This window comes from Rhinoraja longicauda, chromosome 8 (assembly GCF_053455715.1).
Source record: "Rhinoraja longicauda isolate Sanriku21f chromosome 8, sRhiLon1.1, whole genome shotgun sequence".
Classification (NCBI taxonomy): domain Eukaryota; kingdom Metazoa; phylum Chordata; class Chondrichthyes; order Rajiformes; family Arhynchobatidae; genus Rhinoraja; species Rhinoraja longicauda.
Window position 1 is genome coordinate 43533794 of NC_135960.1, and position 23063 is coordinate 43556856.

Below are 23063 nucleotides of genomic sequence, written 5' to 3' on the forward strand. Positions count from 1 at the left end.
TCGAGGAGGTCTTGTGAAAAATATTCAGTTTGGTTGCCAATACAACCCATGGCTGCAGATTCCGAGGGATAGGAATCTAGGAAATTGTCCTCTCCTGAATTTTGATGAGTGGATGAGAACTGAGATTCCGCATCTTTTGGCTTATTCGCTATTCCATCTGAGACATCGTTGCTTTCCTCTTCAGGTTCTTTCACTGGAATTAAAAAGCTCTCACCATATGAATCACTAGATAAATTGGCATGAGGAACATCTTCCTCAGAACCACTAACCAACTGTTTCACATCAAGGTCTAACAAATAAATGTCCAACTGCCTGACCAGATCTGTTGAAACATTCCCATCTGATTCCTCACAGAAGAGTCTGTTCTGTGGCTGTGTTGGGTCTTTTGCCAGGTTCTGATCTGGGATGAAGTTGATTGAAGAGTCTTCAGTTGTGTCATCAAATTGCAATAAGTCAACTTGTTGCAACCCCCCATTATTATTATTATTATTGGAATTAAAATCTTCAAGATAATTTTCACTTTCCTTCGCACCTACAGCCATTGGTTCTTCAGCGGTAACAACTTTTCCTTTATTCTCTTTCAGATCCTCATCTCTACCTCCATTACGCACATCCCCAGCTCTATTTACACATACCTCGCCTTTATCTTCAACATTCAATTCCAACTCCACATTCTCCTCACCATTCACCCCAATCTGTGTCTTATTTTCCTTCTCAGTATCAGCAGCAGAATGATTGTCGTGAGAGACACTGTCTGCTTGTTCAGTAGTTTGCGGTTGTGGTTCCAGGGTGCTGGCAGAAGGCTCCTCAAACGTGTTGACCTTAGAATTCACTGGTGGTGGACTGGAACCTTCTGGGGGCCACTTTGGTTTGGTCACCTTCACCTCCTCTTCAATACTGAACATTTTCCTACTTGCATCAGTGGAAGGAGGCCAGTTGATGTTTAACTTATTTCTATCTGCTGCCGCTTTTATCTGATCGGGAGAACTTTTCAACTCTTCCTCCATGTCCCTGCCCAATGGTTCTGCCCCATGTGCATCAACTAACTGGTTCTCTTTGCCGCTAGTGGCTTTCGGACTTGTGGTTGAGTCAGTGACTGTTTTATTGCCTGGAGATTTTTTATCAACAGAGAAGTTGCTTTGACCGTTGATGGTCTGGCCTCCTTTGGAAGGTGCATATCCAAAACTTTCATCGTAGTTGCCTTTGGATTTGAAAAGCTGCTTAAAGTGGGGTTTGCAGTATATATGTCCATGGATAGATGCGTAATTTCCAAGACTGCAGTGAAAAAAGAACAATTGAACCTCATCAACCTCATTATTGGCAAATGTACAGTCATTTAGTAATCTTCAGTTAAAGTCAAATAGTTCCCTTACATTTACATAAGACTTAATGCACGAGAGTTAAAAATTGAATCTCTTAATTAATTCAAGTTTCAGTTAATTTATATGAACTAAGTGTTTTATTAATGAAGATGAAAGGTGCTTACCGAACTCTTTTAGTGCATTTTGGTTTTAAGAGTCACAGAGTCATAGAGTCATACAGCACGGAAACAGGCCCTTCGGCACAACTCGTCCATGCTGACCACGATGCCCCGACTACACTAGTCCCATTTGCCGAAGGGCCAAATGGCCTACTCCTGCACCTATTTTGGTCCATATCCCCCTAAACCTTTCCTATCCATGTACCTGTCCAAGTGTCTTTTAAATGCAGTTATTGTACCTGACATAACTACTTCTTCTGGCAACTCGTTCCATATACAGTCCGCCCTCTATATGAAAAAGCTACCCCTCAGGTTCTTATTAAATCTTTCCTCTCTCACCTTAAACCTATGTCCTCTGGTTCTTGATTCCCATCCCTGGGTAAAAACCACTGTGCATTCACCCCATCTATTCCCCTCATGATTTTATACACCTCTATACGATCACCTCTCAGCCTCCTGCGCTCCAAGGAATAGAGTCCTAGCCTGCCCAACCCTACAAACCAAGCCTCTTATATCCTGGCAATATCATTTAAAATCTTCTCTGTGCTCTTTCCATCTTGTTGGCATCTTTCTCTTGCAGGGTGATCAAAACTCAACACAATACTCCGAGTGCATCTCACCAATTTCTTTTACAATGTAACATCCCAACTTCTGTACTCAATTCCCTGACTGATTTAGGGTGGCGTGCCAAAAGCCTTCTTCATCACCTTATCTACCCGTGACACTTGGGTGGTACAGCGGCTTAGCAGTAGAGTTGCAGGAGATCAGCCATGATCATATTGAATGGCGGTGCTGGCTCAAAGGGCCGAATGGTCTACTCTTGCACCTATTTTTCTATGTTTCTATGCTGCCTTACAGCGCCAGAGACCAGAGTTCCATCCTGACAATACAATACAATATATCTTTATTGTCATTGTACAGGGGTACAACGAGATTGGGAATGCGCCTCCCATAAGTTGCAATAAATTAATTAGCTACGAGTGCTATCTGTGTGGTGTTTATACTTTCTCTCTGTGACTGCATGGATTTTCTCCGGGTGCTCCGGTTTCCTCCCACGCTCTTAAGGACGTACAGATTTGTAGGCTTCTGTAATTGGAAATTATCCCTAGTGTATGGGGTAATCGCTGGTCAGCATGGAGTCAGTGGGCTGACAGGCCTGTTTCCACGCTGTATCTCTAAACTCTAAAAGCTTAAACATATTGCAAACCAACATTATGCAATCAATATGACAAATTTAATAAAGACAGTTAGAGATAAGGAACCTACCTTAACTTACTGTTACAATAATGGCAACGGAAACAGGACTTATGAAAGATTTGCTTGTCTGCAGTCAGGCATTCCATGGGATACACTATCTTTCGGCAAACCATGCAGGTCTCCTTGGTAAGAACCTGTATTTTCTATGGTAAGAATGTTAGAATATTGTTTACTTTTAAATTCAGTTTCTTTTGTGCAAGCTGCATAACTCCACTCATTGGTCAAAATTGTCACAGCAAAAGCACACTCATAAAATAGTTTTACGCAAAATATGTTTGAAATATAATGTTAGTATTAAAGTGTATAAAATTGTGTTAAAATGTCATTACATTTTATTAGTATAGAATGTGAAACTTCAACTCTGATTTCCCACCACGTTTTAAAAATAAGTGGAATTATCAAATAATTGTTACTCTGCAACTGCATAACTATTATAAACTTCTCAAAAAATATCCTTTCAACATGAACAACATCAGTAAATTTGTAATAAGACGCTGTTTAGTGTTTCAGTGTCCACATGTGAGTGAGAATTCTAATATTACATTCACTGATATTTGTGAATATCATGAGAGTTTCTTACTTTGCCTATGCACATTGTGAATTTTCAATTCCCTGATACATAGTCATAGAGTTACAGAGCTGTACAGCTGTATAGAGAAACAGGCCCTTCACCCACCTGTCCATGCCGACCAACTTGGCATACTGGGCTAGACCCCTTTGCCTGTATTTGGCCCATTTCTCTCTACATTTTCTCATTTTTAAAGCAGAGATTGACTGGTTCTTGATTAGTAAGGGTGTCAAAGGTTAAGTGCAGAAAGCAGGAGAATGGGGTTGAGAGGGAAAAGTAGATCAACCATGATTGAATGGCAGAGTAGACTCAATTTTGTGAATGGCCTAATTCTGCTCCATTGTCTCAACCCACTGTACCTCGGTACATGTAACAATAAACTAAATTAAGCAACGAGGGAACCTCAGCTAAACTTCATCCTGTGTGAGGCAGGGCTGGCCTGTTGTCATTAAAGATATTGATGATGCGTTTTGCACAACGTGCCTTGCATTTTTACATCCATCCTTATTCCATGATTGGAACATCCTCTGAACTAACCTGGAGTTCTGAAATGTTTGTCAGACTTCTGGATTTTGTGAACGCCATTGATAAAATAAATCTCTAGAGTACATCAAGGTACAAACTATAAAATGTCTGCATCTAATGGAAAATGACTTTTACATCTAGCAGCACAGGACATCTCAGAGCACTCTACAGCCTTCAGGATACAGTGTGGAAACAGGCCCTTCGGCCCACCGAGTCCGCACTGACCATTGATCACCCGTTCACACTGGTTCTATGTTGTCCCACTTTCTCATCCATTCCCAACAAACTACAGAAGCCAATTAATCTATAAACCCGCACGTCTTTGGAATGTGGGAAGAAACCGGACCTTCCCGGAGAAAACCCATGTAGTCACAGGGAGAACGTGCAAACTCCTCACAAACAACACCCTCAGTCAGGGTTGAACCTGGGTCTCTTGCGCTTTAAGGGAGCAACTCTACCACTGTGTCACGGTGCCGCCTGAAATACATAGGAAGTGTAGGGGAATAAAATAATAGGACAGCCAGTGTCAGCTAGATCATAAAATGTTAGGATTATTATGATGTGGCAGGGAAACATTCTGCCTGGTGTGTCCACATTGGCTCTTTGTAGATGCATCCATTTAATACCATTCTCCTGCTTTGTAAACCTGCCAATTATTCCCCCTTAAGTGCTTAACATATAACATAGAAGTACAGCACAAGAACAAGCCCTTTGGTCCACAATGTCCATGCCGCACATGATGAAAAGGTAAACTAATCTCCGTGCCTGCACGTGATCCCTATCCCACCATTCACTCACTTCCATGTGCCTATCCAAAGGCCTCTTAAACACCACGATCATATCTGCCTGCACCACCACTCCTTGCAGTGCATTCCAGGCACCCATCACTCTCTATGCAAAAAACCTGCCCTGCACATCTCCTTTAAACTTTGCCCCCTCTCACCTTAAACCTATGCCCTCTAGTCTTTCATAATTCCACCCTGGGAAAAAAAAAAAAATTCTGTATTACCCTATCTATGTCTTTCTCCAGAGGAAACAATCCAAGTCTGTCCAACCTTATAGCTAATACCCCCTAGTCCAGGCAGCATTACATAGTTCTGTTTGAAAAGCCCTGATTGATTCTGTTTCTCCTATCCTTACAGGCAGTTATTTCCAAATAATAACCAATCTCCATGGAAGAAACACTTTTGTCCACGTCTCCCATGTGTCTATTGCACTCCACCTTTGAAGCTTTGCCCAACATGAGAACAGAATTGGAACACAAGCTTACAGGTGATTTTCAAACCAATGAATTTTCCTGACACTTTCACTGAACCAAATAAATGGTTGCTTTCATTTAGGGTTGTTAATGTTATATTTATGCCCTAGCAAGTCAATTGCATAACCTGCCTGTTTTTTTAATTGCTCGTACTTATCAATATTTTATCATATCCTATCTTAACAGTTTAAATGAGTTTATTATTCTCTACAATGCAACTTTCTTTCTGGTCTATCTCATTAGATGTCCAAGCAGACGCAAAGAATTGCAGACGTTGGAGTCTCGAGCAAAACACAAAGTGCTGGAAGAACTCAACTGGTCAGGCAGCATCTGTGGGGAGAATGGGCAGGGGACATTTCAGGTTGGGACCCTGCTTCAAACTGATGCATTAGAGTCTGAAGAGGGTCCTGACCAGGAATATTCCCAGTTCATTCACTCCACAGATGCTGCCTGATACGCTGAGTTCCTCCGGCACTTTCCTGGTGACCATTGTGTGTTCAAGTATCAAGTGGTACCACAGGGATGTGATTCTAACATTCTCTTCCTTACCATCCGAGTCTACCTAGTTTAGGTTAGTTTCATTTTAGTATAGTTTATTATTGTCATTTTGGGTCGGGACCCATCTTGAGCTCCGAAACATCATCTATCCATTCCTTCCACAGATACTCCCTGACCCACTGAGTTCCTCCAGCACTTTGTGTTTTGCTCAAGATGCCAGAATCTGTAGTTCCTTGTGTCTCCAAAACCAATATAATCCTGCTTTCAAATACGGTCCTAAAATGTCCTTTCCAATCATACTTCCCCCTCAAATCATTCCAGTCTTTCTTGTCCAGTGTGAACTTAGTTTTTGCAGCTCCAGATGCAGATGCTCTCCAAGTTGAGAAGATAAGTTGAATCTGCTACTCAGAAGTGATACCATTGGCTAAATGTAGACATATCTCAACTTCTACACAATCGCCGCATGTCAACAGTATGGAAATGGTAGATACAAAGTGCTGGACTAATTGGGCAGGTCAGGCAGCATCTCTGGAGAACATGGATAGGTGACGTTTCAGGTTGAGACTAATGAAGGATCCCAACCCAAAATATCACCTATCCATGTTCTCCAGGGATATTGCCTGACCCACTGTTACTCCACACTTTGTGTCTATCTTTGGTATAAACCAGCATCTGCGGTTTCTTGTTTCTACTGTGGAAATGGTAGCTGTTTTAACTCAGTGTTAGTATCTGTTCACATTAGAAATGGGGCAAATGTAAAACAACACAGCAAACCAGTTAAAAAAATATCATATTAATTCCATTAAAATGTTGATGTGTCACACGTTGAGGAGTTAGTTTTGTTGCTTTCCATTCCTGATCTCCACACTGGTCATGCAGATTACCGGTCAAGGCCATGTGTTCCTGAAGGACATCTTGCCACAGCGTTTCATTGGTGCCAGATATTCTGTACCCGTGGCTCCGGAATACACGTTCACTCTCCTGCCAGGTCTCCTGGAAGTTCTTCAGCAGCTCCTCCGGGGTTTTGTCCGTTGACAGGTCCAGGAGTTGTCCGGACACGACATCTTCGTAGGTCGGGGGTGCGCGCCTGGAAACGATGCCTGGAAACATACCGGGGTTGTGCTGAACGCTCGTCGTTGAGCCCATCGCTGCCGTTTCAAACGCTTCCATGTGTGAAAACTGCGTGTTGATCGTCTCCGGATACAACATAGACTGCGCTGACTTCTTCACCTCATCCCTGACTTTGTGAGAACGCTGAGACTTTTTCAGAGGCTTGTTGTCCCCGGAGGAATCCTCAAGCTTAATCGGAATAGATATTTCTCCAGGACTTTCAGACACAGGATGAACAGATTTCACATCAAATGTTGGGATTTCCCCCAACTCGTTTACTTTTCCTAAAAACTCATGTCTACTCTCACACCCTAATGTTTCAATGAACGCGAGCTGCTCCCTTTCAAAGTAATTCGGCTGATCTGGCAAATCAAAGTTATGGACAGGTTGTGCGATGTCGCCGAGTGGTTTGTGAGCTTGCTGCCTGCAGGCTGCAGGTTCAGGCTCGGTGTCTGAGCCCAGGCGGGTTGGAATGTCAATGGGATCCTTGCGTTGATACACTTTGTTCTTCTCTGATCTCTGAGCTTCCTCGAACATCTCTGTTATACCCTTGACTGTAACAGAGGCTTCAGGCGAGTCGGCTGCGGGCAGCACCTCTGCAAGCGGCGGGTCAATCTTCAGCTGGCGACGCAGAGTAGCGGGCGATAGGATGATCTCGGATCTCCTCTCCTGTATGTGCACAAGGGGAGGCTGGGCTGACTGCGGGAGCCCCTGGGACAGCTTCGCCGTGGCGTCCTTCAGCTTGACCAGCTGGTCGTGGCGCCTGCCGCGGGTTGGAGAAGGCGACGGGGAGGACGTGTGGGACCTGGCCGCTGACATCGGCGACGGTGGGGTCTGGGCGGCTTCTCTGTGGACGGGTGATGATGGGGTGTCGTAGCCCTTGTGGAAGAGCGGCGGAGAGGGGGGAGGTCTGAGGGGCGACTCCTCGCGCCTGGCTGTCGACTCGATGGTGATGTACGAGGGGGATGGCGAGGGCATTCGCTTGGCTGGGGACTGAGCTCTCTGCTCCGCTCCTCTACTCCCATTCACTTGACCAAGTTTACTTTCACAAGCTTGCAGTTCCACACTGTCCTTCCCCTGCCTGTCCAGCTTGCAAGAACCTATACTTATCTTGGATATCTTCTGTGAAGGGGAAGCCGAGCGCAACGTCTCATTTTCCAGTTTTAAACCAGAGATAGTGATGAGCGCTCTTTGAATCGATTCATCGAAATAGGCAAGTTTTAGCAAAGCCTTCTTCTTAATTTGCGTGAGCTCCCTTTTCATATTCTGCAAATTACTTCCTTTGGCCGTGAATTCACGGTCGTCCACCAGCCAACTTGGAACCTTTTCCATAAAGGCGTTCATGGCATTTAAATCTATTCTGTCGTTCTCTCTTTCGAACTGAATCAACCTGAATAAAATATTCTGCAGTTCCTCGCGCTTGTGGTAGCTGTCACTAATTTCGATATAATATTTGGCAGCTTCTTTGTCCAATTCCTGTTCACGCCCTGTCGTTTCTCTGCTCCCTTTGTCCTCCTGCTTTGAATCCTCTCTCTGAGCAGGGACCGGCCCCTGCCTACTTCCTTCTTCCATCGCATAAGATACTTGCTCCTTCTTTGACTGAAAGGTTTGAGACTTGGCTTCGACTCTGTTTTCTTCCTTCCAATCCAAGCGCTTCAGTGTGGGTGCCTGATCTACCAAGGGGAGTGGATACGCCGCATGCCGTGTTGGTCCACCCTTCTGTTGGTCTGGATGTCCATGGACCTTCGGAACTGCCCCTTCCCGAGTCTTCTCACGACGCCTCTGCATCTGTTCACTCTCCACCTCTTCATGCATAGCCTCACCCAGCTTCTTCTGTTGCACCTTCTCGGGTTCATTTATGTGAGCTGGGTATGACTGTTGGCTCTGCTGTTGTTTCACAGGGTCCTGCCTTGTTTTTGCTGAAAATACCTGTGGAGATCCTGCCCTCCGGATGTTCTGATCTCTGTCCTCTATCACTGAATGACTACAGCCATCGTTCACAGTGAAATGCGGCCATTCCTGTTGATCCACACCCACACGGTCACCCTGTTTTGATCGAAGCTGTTGTTTAATTGCAACTTTCTCTTGACTTTTAGTTTCTTCTGCTTTTGAAAATTGTTTCTTCTCCACTTTGTACGGCAAAGTATGTTCTCTCTTTTCCTGCATCTTTTGAACACCTTTGGGAAGTTGAACAGTCTTAACCTTAAATTTTGGCGGGGAAATTGACTGAGATTTTAGATTGTCAGATTGTACTTGCGTCTTTTTATGCATCTCCTTATGTCTAATATTTTCCAAGCTAATATCTTTCACTGAATCCTTAAGAGCATTAAACACCGCTTCCTTATCAACCCTTACATCTGCAGAATTGTTTAGGATATGATGCAACTGCTCGGAAGCAGACAACACTGCGGACTGGGAGGAAGAAATGGAGGTCACGGTTTGTGTGGACATCTTATCTACGGCATGACGCTCAGTTAGCTTTGGATGAACAGAGTATCCATCAGCAATGGGACCTCCTGGTATTAGATGAGGGATACATCTCTCAGGAGTTGGTCCTCTTGGTTCCGGTCGAATGGGATGTTCCTCAGCAGTGGGTCCTTCTGGTTTTGGACCAAGGACGTGTCCTTCAGCAATAGAACTCGCTGGGGTTGGATGAGGTACTTGTCTCTCAGGAGTGGCTCCTCTTGGTTCTGGTCCAATGGGATGCCTCTCAAAAGTAGATCTTCTCGGTTCTCGATGAACGGGATGCCCCTCACTAATGGGACCTCCTGGCTTTGGATGAGGGGCATGGCTCTTGGGGGTAGATCTCGGTTCTCGATGAATGGGATGCCCCTCACTAATGGGACCTCCTGGCTTTGGACGTGGAGGATGTCTCTCAGGGGTGGATCCCCTTGGTTCTCGCTGAACGGGTTGCCCCTCAGCAACGGGTCGTCCTGGTTTTGGATGAGGGACTTGTCTCTGAGCCAATGGCACGTTTACTGAGTCCATGTCCTGAACAGCAGGGGACTTGACATGAGCATCCTCTGCCAATGCCTCGCCTGGCAATGCCGACTGCATCAGTGCGGGCCTCTCTCCGCATCCTCCTCTTGGCGAGAGCGTTGACTCCTCTGTTCCCACCTTCTCCGTGACCACAGACCAGGACGTTGTAACGGTTTTATCTTTTTCCATTTCTTCCCTCTCTTTCCTGTACTTTTCTTCAGCTATTATCAAAGGAGTTTTAAACTTCCTGACGTAGGGTTTAGATTGCGGTTTGATGTGGTCAGTTACGGGTGGGGTATCCGGTGGCACAAAAACTCTTTTTGTTCCAGAAGGGGACCTTACGTCCTTTGGCTGGGATGATTTTTGAACAGGTCTTTTTGCCCCCTGAAGGTCAGGAGACTGGAGAGACCGCGGACTTGGCGAATGCTGAATATATGTCACTTGTGTGGACCCCTGATTTTGCTGTTGAGTATCTTGCATTGATAATGGAGGCTCCTCCGTTGTGATTGCATTTGATCTTGGAATGGGTGCTGCCTTCTTCTCGAGTTGCCCCTGCGGTTTGAGAGACGCAAGCTGTGGCATTCCCGACATTGCTTCCATCTTTGCTACCTTGTCCACAAGTCGTCTCCTCTGGGAAGGGGACTGAGGGTTCGGTGATGATGGCAAACTCACCTTGGACGATGGAGGGAGATGTCCCGTGAGGAACCTTTGCTGGCCCAGAGTTGTAGTGGGAACAACAAGGGGAGGAGGTGGAGGAGGGAGAGTGGAAGGAGGTAGTTCTGTTTCGTACATCTCTGACTTTGTTTGAACCACTGGTGGTGGTGGGAGAGGGAACATTTCATCTTCAGCGGGTGGAGGAGGGGGAGGGAGAGAGGGTTTGGAATACTGTGGAGCCGAACATTGGATGTCCACCAATGCCTTTTCTCCCTTAATCACTTTGCTCACTCCTACCCTTCTAGTTTTTTCTATTTTACTTTCAACACCACTGGTGGACATTTTTGATTGTCCTACCAAAGTTGTCCCAGATTTGACCACGGTGACAAGTCCTTGATTTACTCCCTGGCCACGGATCTCAGATGTGTGCAAGTCTTTGATGTTTTTAATATCGTGTTTGACTTTTGCATCACCATCTGTGATGGGCTGAGATGCCAAATTCTGAATGATTTGATGGGAGGACTGTACAGTTTGCTGAATAACATTAACACTGTGATTGGTTTGAGAGCTCATCGCTTGTTCAACAACTGTGTCAGATCCTGCACCAATCTCAGGGGTTGACTTGTTGAGAACTTCAGAGATCCTTGGCGACTGAAAGGACCTTGGACCTTCTGCTGAAACGGAGACTCGCTGTTTTGCTGTTTGCCTGTCAACTGAACCAAACAACCCTTTACGTTCACCTGCCGATTTGATTCTGGTCACTTGTACGTTTTGAGCACTGATTTGTTCAGACAGATTTGTGATTGTTTGCGCGTCATAGTTTTTCCTGTCTTTTTTAACAATTTCGCTTTGGCGTGACCTATTGGCTGGTAAAACAGTTTGACTTTTCTTCGCCGTACAACTTTTTACTGAGTTGTCCACTTTGACGTTAGCCTGTGTAGTCCTCATAGACTCTTTGACATTCTGTTTCGTCTGTGTTTCTGTGATAATGTGCTGCGTAAAGCTTTTCTTATTTTGCTCTTGAGCTGCTAAATGCGATTTCACGTAGACCTGTGGACCTTCCTCACGTTCAACATGTTTTGTTACGTAGACCTGTGCCTGCCCTTCCTGCTGGACTGCAGTGGTACTTTGACTACTGGCTGGTGTACCGGCATGACGCTGAAACTGTTGTTGTGATGGATCTGGCAGGTTGTGGATCGTTGCTTTCGTTATTCCCTTGTTGCTCACCTGATGTGGGAGCGCTCTCGTTTCAGAAGCTGCTTCCAACATCTTTGTCGTCGTGGCTTGAAAGTCACCTCTCATTGTGGTTCGTGTCTCGTTCAAACGTGTCGAACCATTCTGGAAATCCTCGTACACCACATCTCCCTCGTCCTCACAAACTCTACACATCGATGACTTTTCAATCGAACCTTGGCTGCCTTTAACCTCGCCTGAAATAACTTCAATCTTTTGGACATATTTTTTCTGACATTTAGCTTCTTCGAGAGATTTGAGGGTGGCAGTCAAATTGCCATGTACCACTGGTTCTTTTTCTACCAGTACGGGTTGCTTAATGGCCTGATTCAGTGAATCCAAAGTCGCCTTTAAATTCCCAGGTATAATCTCCTCTTTCTCGACATTGACGGATATATTTTGTTTCTCCGGCGTAAAAGACAAGATTACATTTTGAACATTGCCAGATAAAATGTCAGACTCTGCAACCGTCCGATCCATTTGCGTTTGCTGAACCTGCAGCATTTGTTTGGCGGCCTCGACGTTGCCCTGTATTATTTCCATGGGCTCCTGGTCGACCTCAGCAGTCTCATCTATCTCCTGCTGAAGGAGCTTAAGATAATCTAACGCCCCAGATTCTATACACATGGTGTAAAACTGAACATTTCCTCTCTCTGTGTCATTTACTTTAAACTTCTGTGCAAACCCGCTGCTCTCAGATGTGGTCGTAAGCTTATTGATTGCCTCTTGCACATCCCCTTTTATAACTTCACCTTGCTCAACCTTCATGTGATCTGCCCTGTTGAGCAAGGAATAAACCGTCATTCTGATGTCCCCCTTCTCGCTCTCTTGAATTAGAATTCCCTTTTGGGCAGTGCTGTCGTGATTTAAAAGATTGCTGATTACTTGCTGAATATTACAGCCAATTATTTCCTCTTTATTCACGCTAATTTCCATTGTTCTGTTCAAAAGCTGTGCACTTGTCAAGTGGATGTTGCCTTTCTCGTTGGGGTCCACTGTGATGGCCTTCACTGAAGACTCTTTCTTCGACAGTAACCTCAACATGATGTTCTGGAGATCTCCCCTGACAACCTGCTCTCTCTCGATCTCCGGGGAAGTCTGATTCAAGAGTTGATATTTGGCCATTTTGACATTTCCAACCTCATTTGCTTCAATAAGGATTCCTTGGGAATGAAGGATTTTGCAATCATAAAGTGATTTAAGAGTTTCCTCAATATTTATCCCCACTATTTCTGGCCTTTCCACTGGGTTTTCATTGAATTGGTGCAAGGGTGTGGTTTCAAAAAGCCAGGTGGTGGTTTTGACATCGGCTTGTGGAATATCTTCTGGGATTATCTTTGTTATTGTTTCGCTAAATTCCTGTATGCTGTCCAACGGTTGCTTTTCAAAAAGCCAAATGGCCTGTTTTACCTCTCCTGTTTGTACATCTTCTCGTTTGACTGTCTCGATCTTCTTACACTCCGACCCTTCCCCCTTGATCTCATCCATGGTGTGAGTTTCGAAAAGCCAAGTGGCCGTCCTAACGTTGCCATGTTGGATCTCGCTGACGCTCACTGTTTTAACGTACTGTTGGTGGGAATCAGATTCGAATATCTGCGTCCCTGATCTCACATCACCACCTTGCACGTCACATATTGTTCGAGGGATTATTTTCTCGCCATCTGCTATTTTGTCCAAGGGCTGAGTCTCAAACCTCCAACGGGCAGAGGAGACATCTCCTTTCTGAATCTCCTCCTGTGTCACAGCCTTAATGATATACACTTCGTGGTCTTCTCTAATTAAGTCAAGTGGCTTGGTTTCAAACAACCACCTGGTGCCCCGCACATCTCCACTCACCACTTCTTCTTTCCGAACAGTGGTCACCTCGTGAAAACATCCTTCCTTGTCCTTGATGGCGTACAGTGGCTGGGTCTCAAACAACATTGTGTAGTTCTTGACATCTCCTCTCTCTTCCTCCTCCAAACTGAATTTCTTGACAGCTGTGGTCTCGGTTGACTCCTCTTTAATCTGATCCAGCGAGGTGGTCTCAAAAATGAAACGCCCTTTGCCCACATTTCCACCCTGGACATCCATGACAGTGCGCAGACTTCCTCTTTCTTCAGATCTTTCTCTTATTGCATCGATTGGGTGATTTTCAAAGAGCCAAGTACAATTAATGACATTACCCTTCTGAATATCTTCTGCTGTTGAAGATCTAATTTTCTTTAAAGTTTCTTCTGAACTGGAGTTAATCAAATCAAGAGACTTGTTTTCAAAGATCCACTTCTTACGAGATACATCACCCGACTGAATATCTATCTCAGTTATTTGTCTGAACGCGTCCCTCTTTTCCCCTTGTATATTGGCCAGAGATTCCGTTTCAAAGAGAAACCGGGCTAATCGAACATCACTTCCTTGCACCTCCTCCCGTTGTACAGTTCGCACCGTGATCATTGCTTCTGAATTGTCTTTTATTGCATCTAAAGGATGCGTTTCGAATAACCACGTGCAAGTTTTTACATCCCCTTTCTGTATCTCATCCACTTCATTCCTCACATCGACCTTGTCGTAGAGAGCATCCATTGACTGTGTCTCAAATAACCATCGACAGGTTTGTACATCGCCCTTGATGTCATCCAGCACTTTAGTAACACTTTCCTCACCTTTCACCTCACTTAAGTTTTTGATGGCATCCAGTGGCTGTGTTTCAAAGAGCCACTGAGCTGTTTTCACATCACCAGAGCGAACCTCCTCCTTAGATATCCCCTTGATAATTTGACACTTTTGAATACTTTCGTCAAATTGATCGATAGGGGTGGTCTCAAACATCCACCTACATGTCTGAACATCACCGCTCACTATCTCTTCCCTCCTCACAGTTTTAACCTCGTGATAGTGTCCAGCACTATCCTGGATAGCGTAGAGAGGAGTCGTTTCAAATAACATCTTATTCGTCTGCACAGCGCCACTGGTTACACAATCGACTTGAAACTTTTTAGATTCATCAACGTGACTCAAATTCATTGTTTCGAACACCTGTCTACAACTGCTCACGTCACCCTTTGTGATTTCTTCCAGGTGAATGACCTTTGTACATTTCTCCTTCTCTTCACCAATCATCTCAAGTGGTTGTGTCTCGAAGACCCATGTCTGGTGCCTCACATTGCCCTTCTCTTCTTCAGAGGTAACGGTCCCTCTCAGTTTGCCGACATCTGGGCTGTCCTTCAACGCGTCCATGGGAACCGTCTCAAACAAGAATTTTGTCGAGCGAACGTCCCCTCCGATTATTTCCTCCATTTGCACGGGTTTTGCGTTGTCATTGTCTTTCAGTGAGTCAAAAGGTTGGGTTTCGAACATCCGGCACTGCTTGCTAACATCAGCACCAACTATCTCCTCGTTATGCTTGACGGCCACATTCGTTTCCATCCCTTCGTTGATGCTGTCCAATGGATGCATCTCAAAAAGCCACTTGGCTCTGCTCACCCCTCCATGGCCAACCTCCTCCCTGGAGATCCCACACACAACCTTTATACTCGAAACATCCTTGTTGATCATGTCCAGGGGTTTCGTTTCAAAGAGCCAGCGAGCAGTCCTAACATCTGCTTTCTCAATCTCCTCTCTCTTGACCGTTTGGATCTCTAGCACCTGACCAGAGTGGTCCCTGATCACATAGAGAGGCTGTGTCTCAAACAACTTGGAGGTTTTCTTCACGTTCCCTTTAATTTCTTCAATTTCCGTTTTTAATTGCAGGAAATTCGTTTCGTCCACTGAATCTAGATGCCCAAGTGTGTCGAGGGACTGAGTCTCAAACAAGTACCTGGCGGTTTTGACGTCGCCAGCAGTGATATCTCTGGTGTCGGAGACTTCTTTGGTCTCCTCGCTTTCTCGATACATCGTATTCATGGAATCCAGAGGGTGCGTTTCAAATAGCCAGGTTGCCGTGCGAACATCTCCCCTGGCCAATTCTGGGATCTTGCCTGCGCTCTCCGCGGATTCAGGAGGACTCACGCCAAGCGTATCAATCGGTTGTGTCTCAAACATCCACGTCCTGTACTTCACATCGCCTCCCGCTACCATTTCTTGTTGGGAAATCCACTTCTCATTGCTTTCGTCCAGGGATTCATCCTTGATGGAATCTAACGGTTGCGTCTCAAACATCCACCGCATAGACTGCACCTCTCCTTTAAGAATTTCATCCCATTCTAAATACTCTCGCTCCGGGCTCACACACTTCTGGGGACTGAGGCCCGTGTGTTCAAACATGTACCGGGCATATTGCACATCCCCCACCACATCGCTATCTCTTGTTTCATCCGTTACAATCGCACTGATCTCTTGAATGAATTCCTTTTCCAAGTTCTTTCTCATGTCCGGATTGATATGCTTGTACAAACGTTTCAGTTCGTACAGGTTTCTTTGTTTCGTGTACAAGTCCTTGGGAATGACTTGCATTCCTGAGAAAGGGTCAGGAGACTGGGACAGGCTTACGTCAGGGGGTGTGTGGAGCAGATCTGGTGGAGGAGGGGGCAATTCTTCCAGGCTCCCTCGGTTACTGGGTGTGACAGAGACTGAGGCAGCCTCTCTTATCGTCGTCACCTCAGTAATCTTGCCCGCCGCCGCAGAAACGTCGGAGGTGCTAGCGACATGTTGCCAATCCGTGCCTTGGAACTTATGTTCTGCCTTGGTGGGAAAGTCAACAAACACGTTGTACTATGCAAAGTATTCCGAGGCCGAGAGTCAGCATGCTGTTTGGAAATGTGACTCAAATCAAATTCCATGCAGTCAGCGACACACCCTTCTCAACAGTCCATCTCGCCAAATAGTCTATTTTAATCTCACAAAGACATTTTGAACAAAACAAAAGACTTTTGCAACATTGCGTTAGTTCTTCAAACTGGGTCTCTGCTGCAGATTTTAAAGTCCATTCCCTAATTTCCTGCCACTTGTAATGAATGAGGTCATGCAGCGCGCAAGAGTTCTCTTACCTTTGTCTTTCCTTCAAGATATCCTTACATTCTTCACAACCGTTTCTTTGCATACCTAATTGTATGACTTAATGGAACAAAAAACACTTTACACGAGGAGGGAGAGTGATGGAAGGGCGGCGTTTACTTTTCATGTCATGACAGGAAGAGGAAAATGCAATAATGTGCAGCAGAGAAAATAAATGTTAAAGAATTTGGAAAAAAAGCAAGACAGTGTTAGAATGAGTACATTTTTTTTCCAGATGAAATCACTGCATTGAAAATGTGCAATATTTATCATTAATGTTTTTTTAACCAGAAGCCAAACAATATACAGAGTCATTGTTATAAGATGCACACACTCAAGTCCATCCTAACGTGTACCTTGATCTGTTTGCTGGTGTTTGTTGCCAGCTGAGTGGGTTGGGCAGACTTCTCAAACTGTTGCATCAACGTTCGAGCGGAGATTGTTGGTCTCTCCTCTTCACTCATTCCATCCACTGCTCAAACATAAACCAACATCAATCTTGTGATCAGAGAGTGTCAAAATTAAATCTTACAAAACTCCCAATTATCACTTAATTTAGAAATACAACACAGAAACAGCCCCTTCAGCCCATCAAATTCACGCCAACCATCAATCACCAGTACTATGTCACCCCACTTTTCCACCGGCTCCCTAAACACTAGGGGCAATTTACAGAGGGCCAATTATTCTACAGTGTGCAAACAGGCCCTTCGGCCCATAGAGTCCATGTCGGCCATCGATCACCCCGTACACTAGCACTATCCTCCATATTAGAGACATTTACGATTTTACTGAGGCCGATAAACCTATACATCCTTGGGATGTGTGTGAAAACCGGAGAAAACCCATGTAGTCACTGGGAGAACATACATACTGCGTACAGACAGCACCTTTAGTCAGGATCAAAGCTGGATCTCTGACGCTGTCAGGGAGTGGCACTACGAGCTGCATTTTTGCACTGGCCAGTGTTGCCAGGACTCAAGGTCTTGAGCTTTAGGGAGAGGTTGGCAGACTGGAACTTGGAGCACAGAAGTTGTGGAGGTGTGTAAAATCATGAGGGGAATAGATAGGATGAATGCATAGAATCTTTTACCCAGGGTAGAGGAATCAAAAACTAGAGGATACCGTTTTAAGGTGAGAGGGGAAAGATTTAACTGGAACCTGAGGGGCAACATTTTCACACAGAGAGTGGTGGTATATGCAACGAGCTGCTCGTGGAGGTAGTTGTGGCAGGTACTTTGAGTGCAGGTCGGGCAAAGCAGCCGCGAGAACGACCGTTGGCTGGACTTGGTGAGTCACAGGTAGAGCAGATATAAAAAGGGTGCAAACGGCACTTTAGTAGTCTTTGAGTGCAGGTCGGGCAAAGCACATACCTTCAAGCTCATCAGAGGAAGGAAGGTTAGGAGTGAGTGTGGGGGATTGGCTTAACAATTAGATTGGAAGATTGGTAAATTGGACAATTAGTCAATTTAGCATCTGATATAAGCAAGGCTTGCTCAAGGGGTGCAGCCCTGTCTGAGTGTGGCGCCCTGTGGAGGGAAGTGCCCGGTGGGTAAAGTGAGAGTCTTTGGCTGCGAGTCTTGGAGTAAAGTGAGAGTCTTTGGCTGTGAGTCTTTGGCCAGGATGCCGAGGGAGGATGCCACACCAAGCGCTGGAGACGGAGAGACGCAAGAAGGAAATGTCAAACAAGCTGATTCGGTGTGCTGCTTGCAGGATGTGGGAGGTCATGACACTGCTGGTGCCTCTGACTGCTACAAGTGTGAGAAGTGTATCCAGGTTCAGCTCCTGAAGGACCGTGTTGGGGAACTGGAGAAGCAAGTGGATGACCTCGGGTTCGTCTGAGAAACTGATTCGTTCCTCGACAAGTCCTACAGTGAGATTGTTACACCGAAGGTACTGGAAGAGAGAAGGTGGTTGACGGTGAGAAAGGGAAGGAAACATGGAATGCAAAGGTCCCCGGGTGTTGTACCTCTTGAGAACAGCTTCACCCACTTGGAAGCTGTTGGGGAAGAAGACATTGCCACACTGAGCAGCAGACTGGCTTGTGAAGCAAAAAGTGCTGTTGAGCCAAAACCAAAGAGGCCGACGTCAGGCAACGCCGTTGTAGTAGGAGACACCATTGTGAGCGGTACGGACAGGGGTTTCTGCGGCAACAGACGGGATTCGAGGATGGTGTGCTGCCTCCCTGGTGCCAAGATCCAGGATGTCACGGACAGAGTGCAGGAAATCCTCAAGGGCGAAGGTGAACAGCCGGAAGTGGTACAAACGATGTCGGAAAGAAGGGGATGAATATTCTGCAGCGTGACTTTAGAGAGCTCGGAAAAATGCTGAAAAGCAGGACCTCCAGGGTGGTTATCTCCGGTTTGCTTCCAGTTCCTCGTGCTGGCGACAGCAGGAACAGGGAGACATGGGACCTGAATGTGTGGCTGAGGAAATGGTGCAGGGGGCAGGGATTTAGAATCTTAGACCACTGGGATCTGTTTTGGGGTAAGGGGGAATTGTACAAAAGGGATGGATTGCACCTTAACAGGTGAGGGACCAGCATTCTAGCAGGCAAGTTTGCCACTGCTACATGGGTGGTTTAAAACTAAATAAGGAGGGGAGGGGGGGTGTCAAATGGGATAGTCAAGGATGGAGTTAAAGGGAAAGAGAGTAAAGGGATAGTTAATGACCCCAGAATTAATGGGAAAGAAAATTTGCAAAGGGATAGGAGAGTATAGCCAAGTGTAATAGGGATCGATGTGAAGGGTGAGATGAGTAAGGAATTAAATGTATTGTATTTGAATGTGCAAAGTATAAGAAAGTAGATGAGCTTGAGGCTCAGTTACTCAGATATGACATTGTGGGGATTACAGAGATGTGGCTGCAGGAGGATCGGACCTGGGAACTTAATATTCAGGGTTATACATCCTATAGAAAGGACAGGCAGGTGAGCAGAGGAGGTGGGGTAGCTCTGCTGGTGAGGGATGAAATTCAGTCCCTTGTGAGGGAAGACATAGGGACTGACGAGGTAGAGTCACTGTGGATTGAGTTGAGGAATTGTAAAGGCAAGAAGACACTAATTGGTGTTATCTACAGACCCCCAAATAGTAGCCCGGATGTAGGGTGTAAGATGCAGCAGGAATTAAAACTGGCATGTAAGATAGGTAATGCCACTGTGGTTATGGGTGATTTCAATATGCAGGCAGACTGGGGAAATCAGGTTGGTTCTGGACCCCAAGAAAGAGAGTTTGTAGAGTGCCTCCGAGATGGATTCTTAGAGCAGCTTGTAATGGAGCCTTCCAGAGAGAAGGCAATTCTGGATTTAGTGTTGTCCAATGAACCAGATTTGATAAGAGAACTCGAGGTAAAGGAACCGCTTGGAGGTAGTGATCATAATATGATTAGTTTTAATCTGCAATTTGAGAAGAAGGTTAAATCGGAAGTGTCAATGTTGCAGATGAAAAAAGGGGACTAATCTTCTGAAATGTTTTGAGGATGTGACAAGTAAAATGGATGAAGGGGAGCCAGTGGATGTAGTGTATCTCGACTTTCAGAAAGCCTTTGATAAGGTCCCACACGGGAGATTGGTGACTAAAATTAGAGCACATGGTATTGGGGGTAGGGTGATTACATGGATGGAGAATTGGTTGGCAGACAGAGTAGGAGTAAACGGGTCCTTTTCAGAATGGCAGGCAGCGGCGAGTGGAGTGCCGCAAGGCTCGGTGTTGGGGCCGCAACTGTTTACCATATATATTAATGATTTGGAAGCGGGAATTAGAAGCAACACTAGCAGGTTTGCGGATGACACAAAGCTGGGTGGCAGTGTAAACTGTGAAGAGGATGTTAGGAGGTTGCAGGGTGACCTGGACAGGTTGAGTGAGTGGGCAGATGCATGGCAGATTCAGTATAATGTAGATAAATGTGAGGTTATCCACTTTAGCGGCAGAAACAAGGAGGCAGATTATTATCTCAATGGAGTTAGGTTAGGTAAGGGGGAGGTGCAGCGAGACCTGGGTGTCCTTGCACACCAGTCACTGAAAGTTGGCGTGCAGGTACAGCAGGCAGTGAAGAAAGCTAATGGAATGTTGGCCTTCTTAACAAGAGGATTTCAGTATAGGAGTAAAGAGGTTCTTCTGCAGTTGTATAGGGCCCTGGTAAGACTACAACTGGAGTATTGTCTACAGTTTTGGTCTCCTAATTTGAGGAAGGACATCCTTGTAATTGAGGCTGTGCAGCGTAGGTTCACAAGATTGATCCCTGGGCTAGCGGGACTGACATATGAGGAAAGATTGAAAAGACTAGGCTTGTATTCACTGGAGTTTAGAAGGATGAGAGAGGATCTTATAGAAACATATAACATTATAAAAGGACTGGACAAGCTAGATGCTGGAAAAATGTTCCCAATGTTGGGCGAGTGCAGAACCAGGGGCCACAGTCCTAGAATAAAGGGGAGGCCATTTAAAACTGAGGTAAGAAAAAAACTTTTTCACCCAGAGAGTTGTGAATTTATGGAATTCTCTGCTATAGAGGGCAGTGGAAGCCAAATCACTGGATGGATTTAAGAGAGAGTTAGATAGCACTATAGGGGCTAGTGGAATCAAGGGATATGGGGAGAAGGCAGGCATGGGTTATTGATTGGGGACGATCAGCCATGATCACAATGAATGGCGGTGCTGGCACGAAGGGCCGAATGGCCTCCCCCTGCACCTATTTTCTATGTTTCTATGTTACTATAACACCATTTAAAAGACACTTGGACAGGTACATGGATAGGAAAGTTTTAAAGAGGTATTGGCCAAATGCAGGTAAATGGGACTAGACTAGATGGGGCATGTAGGTCGGTATGGACCCGTTGGGTGAAAGGGCCTGTTTCCATTCTGTCTGACTATGACTCGATGACTAATAAACTTTTCATTTACAACAAAGATCCAGCCCTGCACTTTCAGCATCATTTTCAACCCAGCACAGCTCTGGATTATAATTCAGGAATTTTATTTATGTTCATCCTGTTCATCATAATAACTTGGATAGAACTCCATTTGTGAATGAAATTTTGTCAAGAGCACCAGAACTCCTGTAGAAATTCTCAGTGATACAGATTAAATGTTTAATTATTGGACACTTTGTTTTAAGGGACAAGACATGATATGGCAAATTAATGTTTTACAGATTGATGGCAAACAGGCCTTATTTAAATGCGAAATGCCTCAAAGGTATGGTTGAGTAAAGGATCAAGTTTGATCCATCCCTTTTGTACAATTCCCCCTTTCATTAAGTCATCTCCCGTGACTAGTGGAGTTTAGTTCACATTCTTGTTATCACACCATCCCCAACCAACATGGGCTCCACCCTTCCTGAGGCCATCTGTTGCTGGCCCTGATTTGTTCTGGCCTTTTTCTCCCCCCACCCCACTTTCAGTCTGAAGAAGGGTTCCGACCCAAAATATCACCAAAGGACACCATTCTCCAAAGATGCTGCCTTACGCACTGAGTTACTCCAGCACTTTGTGTCTTTTTTCATCATTCTGGTAAACCTCCTCTGCACCCTCTCCACATCCTTCCTGTAATGTGATGATCAGGATGACTACTCTTCTTGATTAGTATGGGTGTCAGAGGTTATTGGGAGAAGGCAGGAGAATGGGGTTAGGAGGGAGAGATAGATCAGCCACGATTGAATGGCGGAGTAGACTTGATGGGCCGAATGGCCCAATTCTACTATCACTTATGGTCTTATGATCTTATGAACTGCATGCATTAATAACAGCTTGGAGCTAAAAGTGCATTAAGCTTGGCATCAATAAATGACTCGGGTTTCCTACACATAAAATACAATGCGTGCACTTACCTGTGATGTGATTTTCAAAACTTTCCACAACACTCGATTGCTCAATGTTCTGCTTGACGACACTGAGCTGCAGAAACACTGGCACGTTACTAATACTCGATACATTTGGACGGAGAAAAATGCAACAAATATGCATGTTTTTGTCGACCAAAAGTTGCTGGTACACATATCATTCTTTGCTGCTGGTGTCTATGGAGGATTATTGCCCAATAAGTCATTTCGCTGACTGGTTAACACGCAGCAGAAAGCTTTTGACCGTACCTTGGTACACATAACAATAATAATATAAACTAAACTAAACAAAGTCATTTAATGGCCTGTCTGTCTAACTTAATAAATACATTTTATTGTTTTAACTCTTGTCATTTTTTGTAATACAACTGATAATTTAAAATTATAAAATATTGACAATATATTTTAAACTTTTTAGAAGTGCTAGTACATAGTACAAACTTAAAAACCAAGACTTTCCAGGTTTTTATATTGAAACAAACTCGGTGCTTTTTTTGTGATGACTGCTAAAATGCACACAGACAAAAGCTTTTCATTGTATTTAGATGGTTTAGAGACATAGCATCATAAACAGGCCCTTCAGCCCACTGAGTCCACGCTGACCATTGATCACGCATTCACACTAGTTCTACCTTATTTTACTTTCTCATCCACTTCCTACACATTGGGGACAATTTACAGAGGCTGATTAA

General features: G+C 45.0%; 1 protein-coding gene across 1 annotated transcript in view; it reads right to left on the reverse strand.

Annotated features, from left to right (window-relative positions):
• Window positions 1–1149: 1149 nt before the first annotated feature.
• Window positions 1150–23063, reverse strand: part of xirp2a (xin actin binding repeat containing 2a) — a 97189-nt gene continuing 75275 nt past the window's right edge. Inside the window, exons 6-10 of the mRNA XM_078403779.1 lie at window positions 22360–22426; window positions 16890–17005; window positions 6471–16221; window positions 2747–2880; window positions 1150–1275 (exon numbers count right to left, since the gene is read on the reverse strand). Of these exons, the coding sequence (XP_078259905.1) occupies window positions 2786–2880; window positions 6471–16221; window positions 16890–17005; window positions 22360–22426 (10029 nt within the window). The 3' untranslated portion in view covers window positions 1150–1275; window positions 2747–2785. The remainder of the gene's footprint in view (window positions 1276–2746; window positions 2881–6470; window positions 16222–16889; window positions 17006–22359; window positions 22427–23063) is intronic.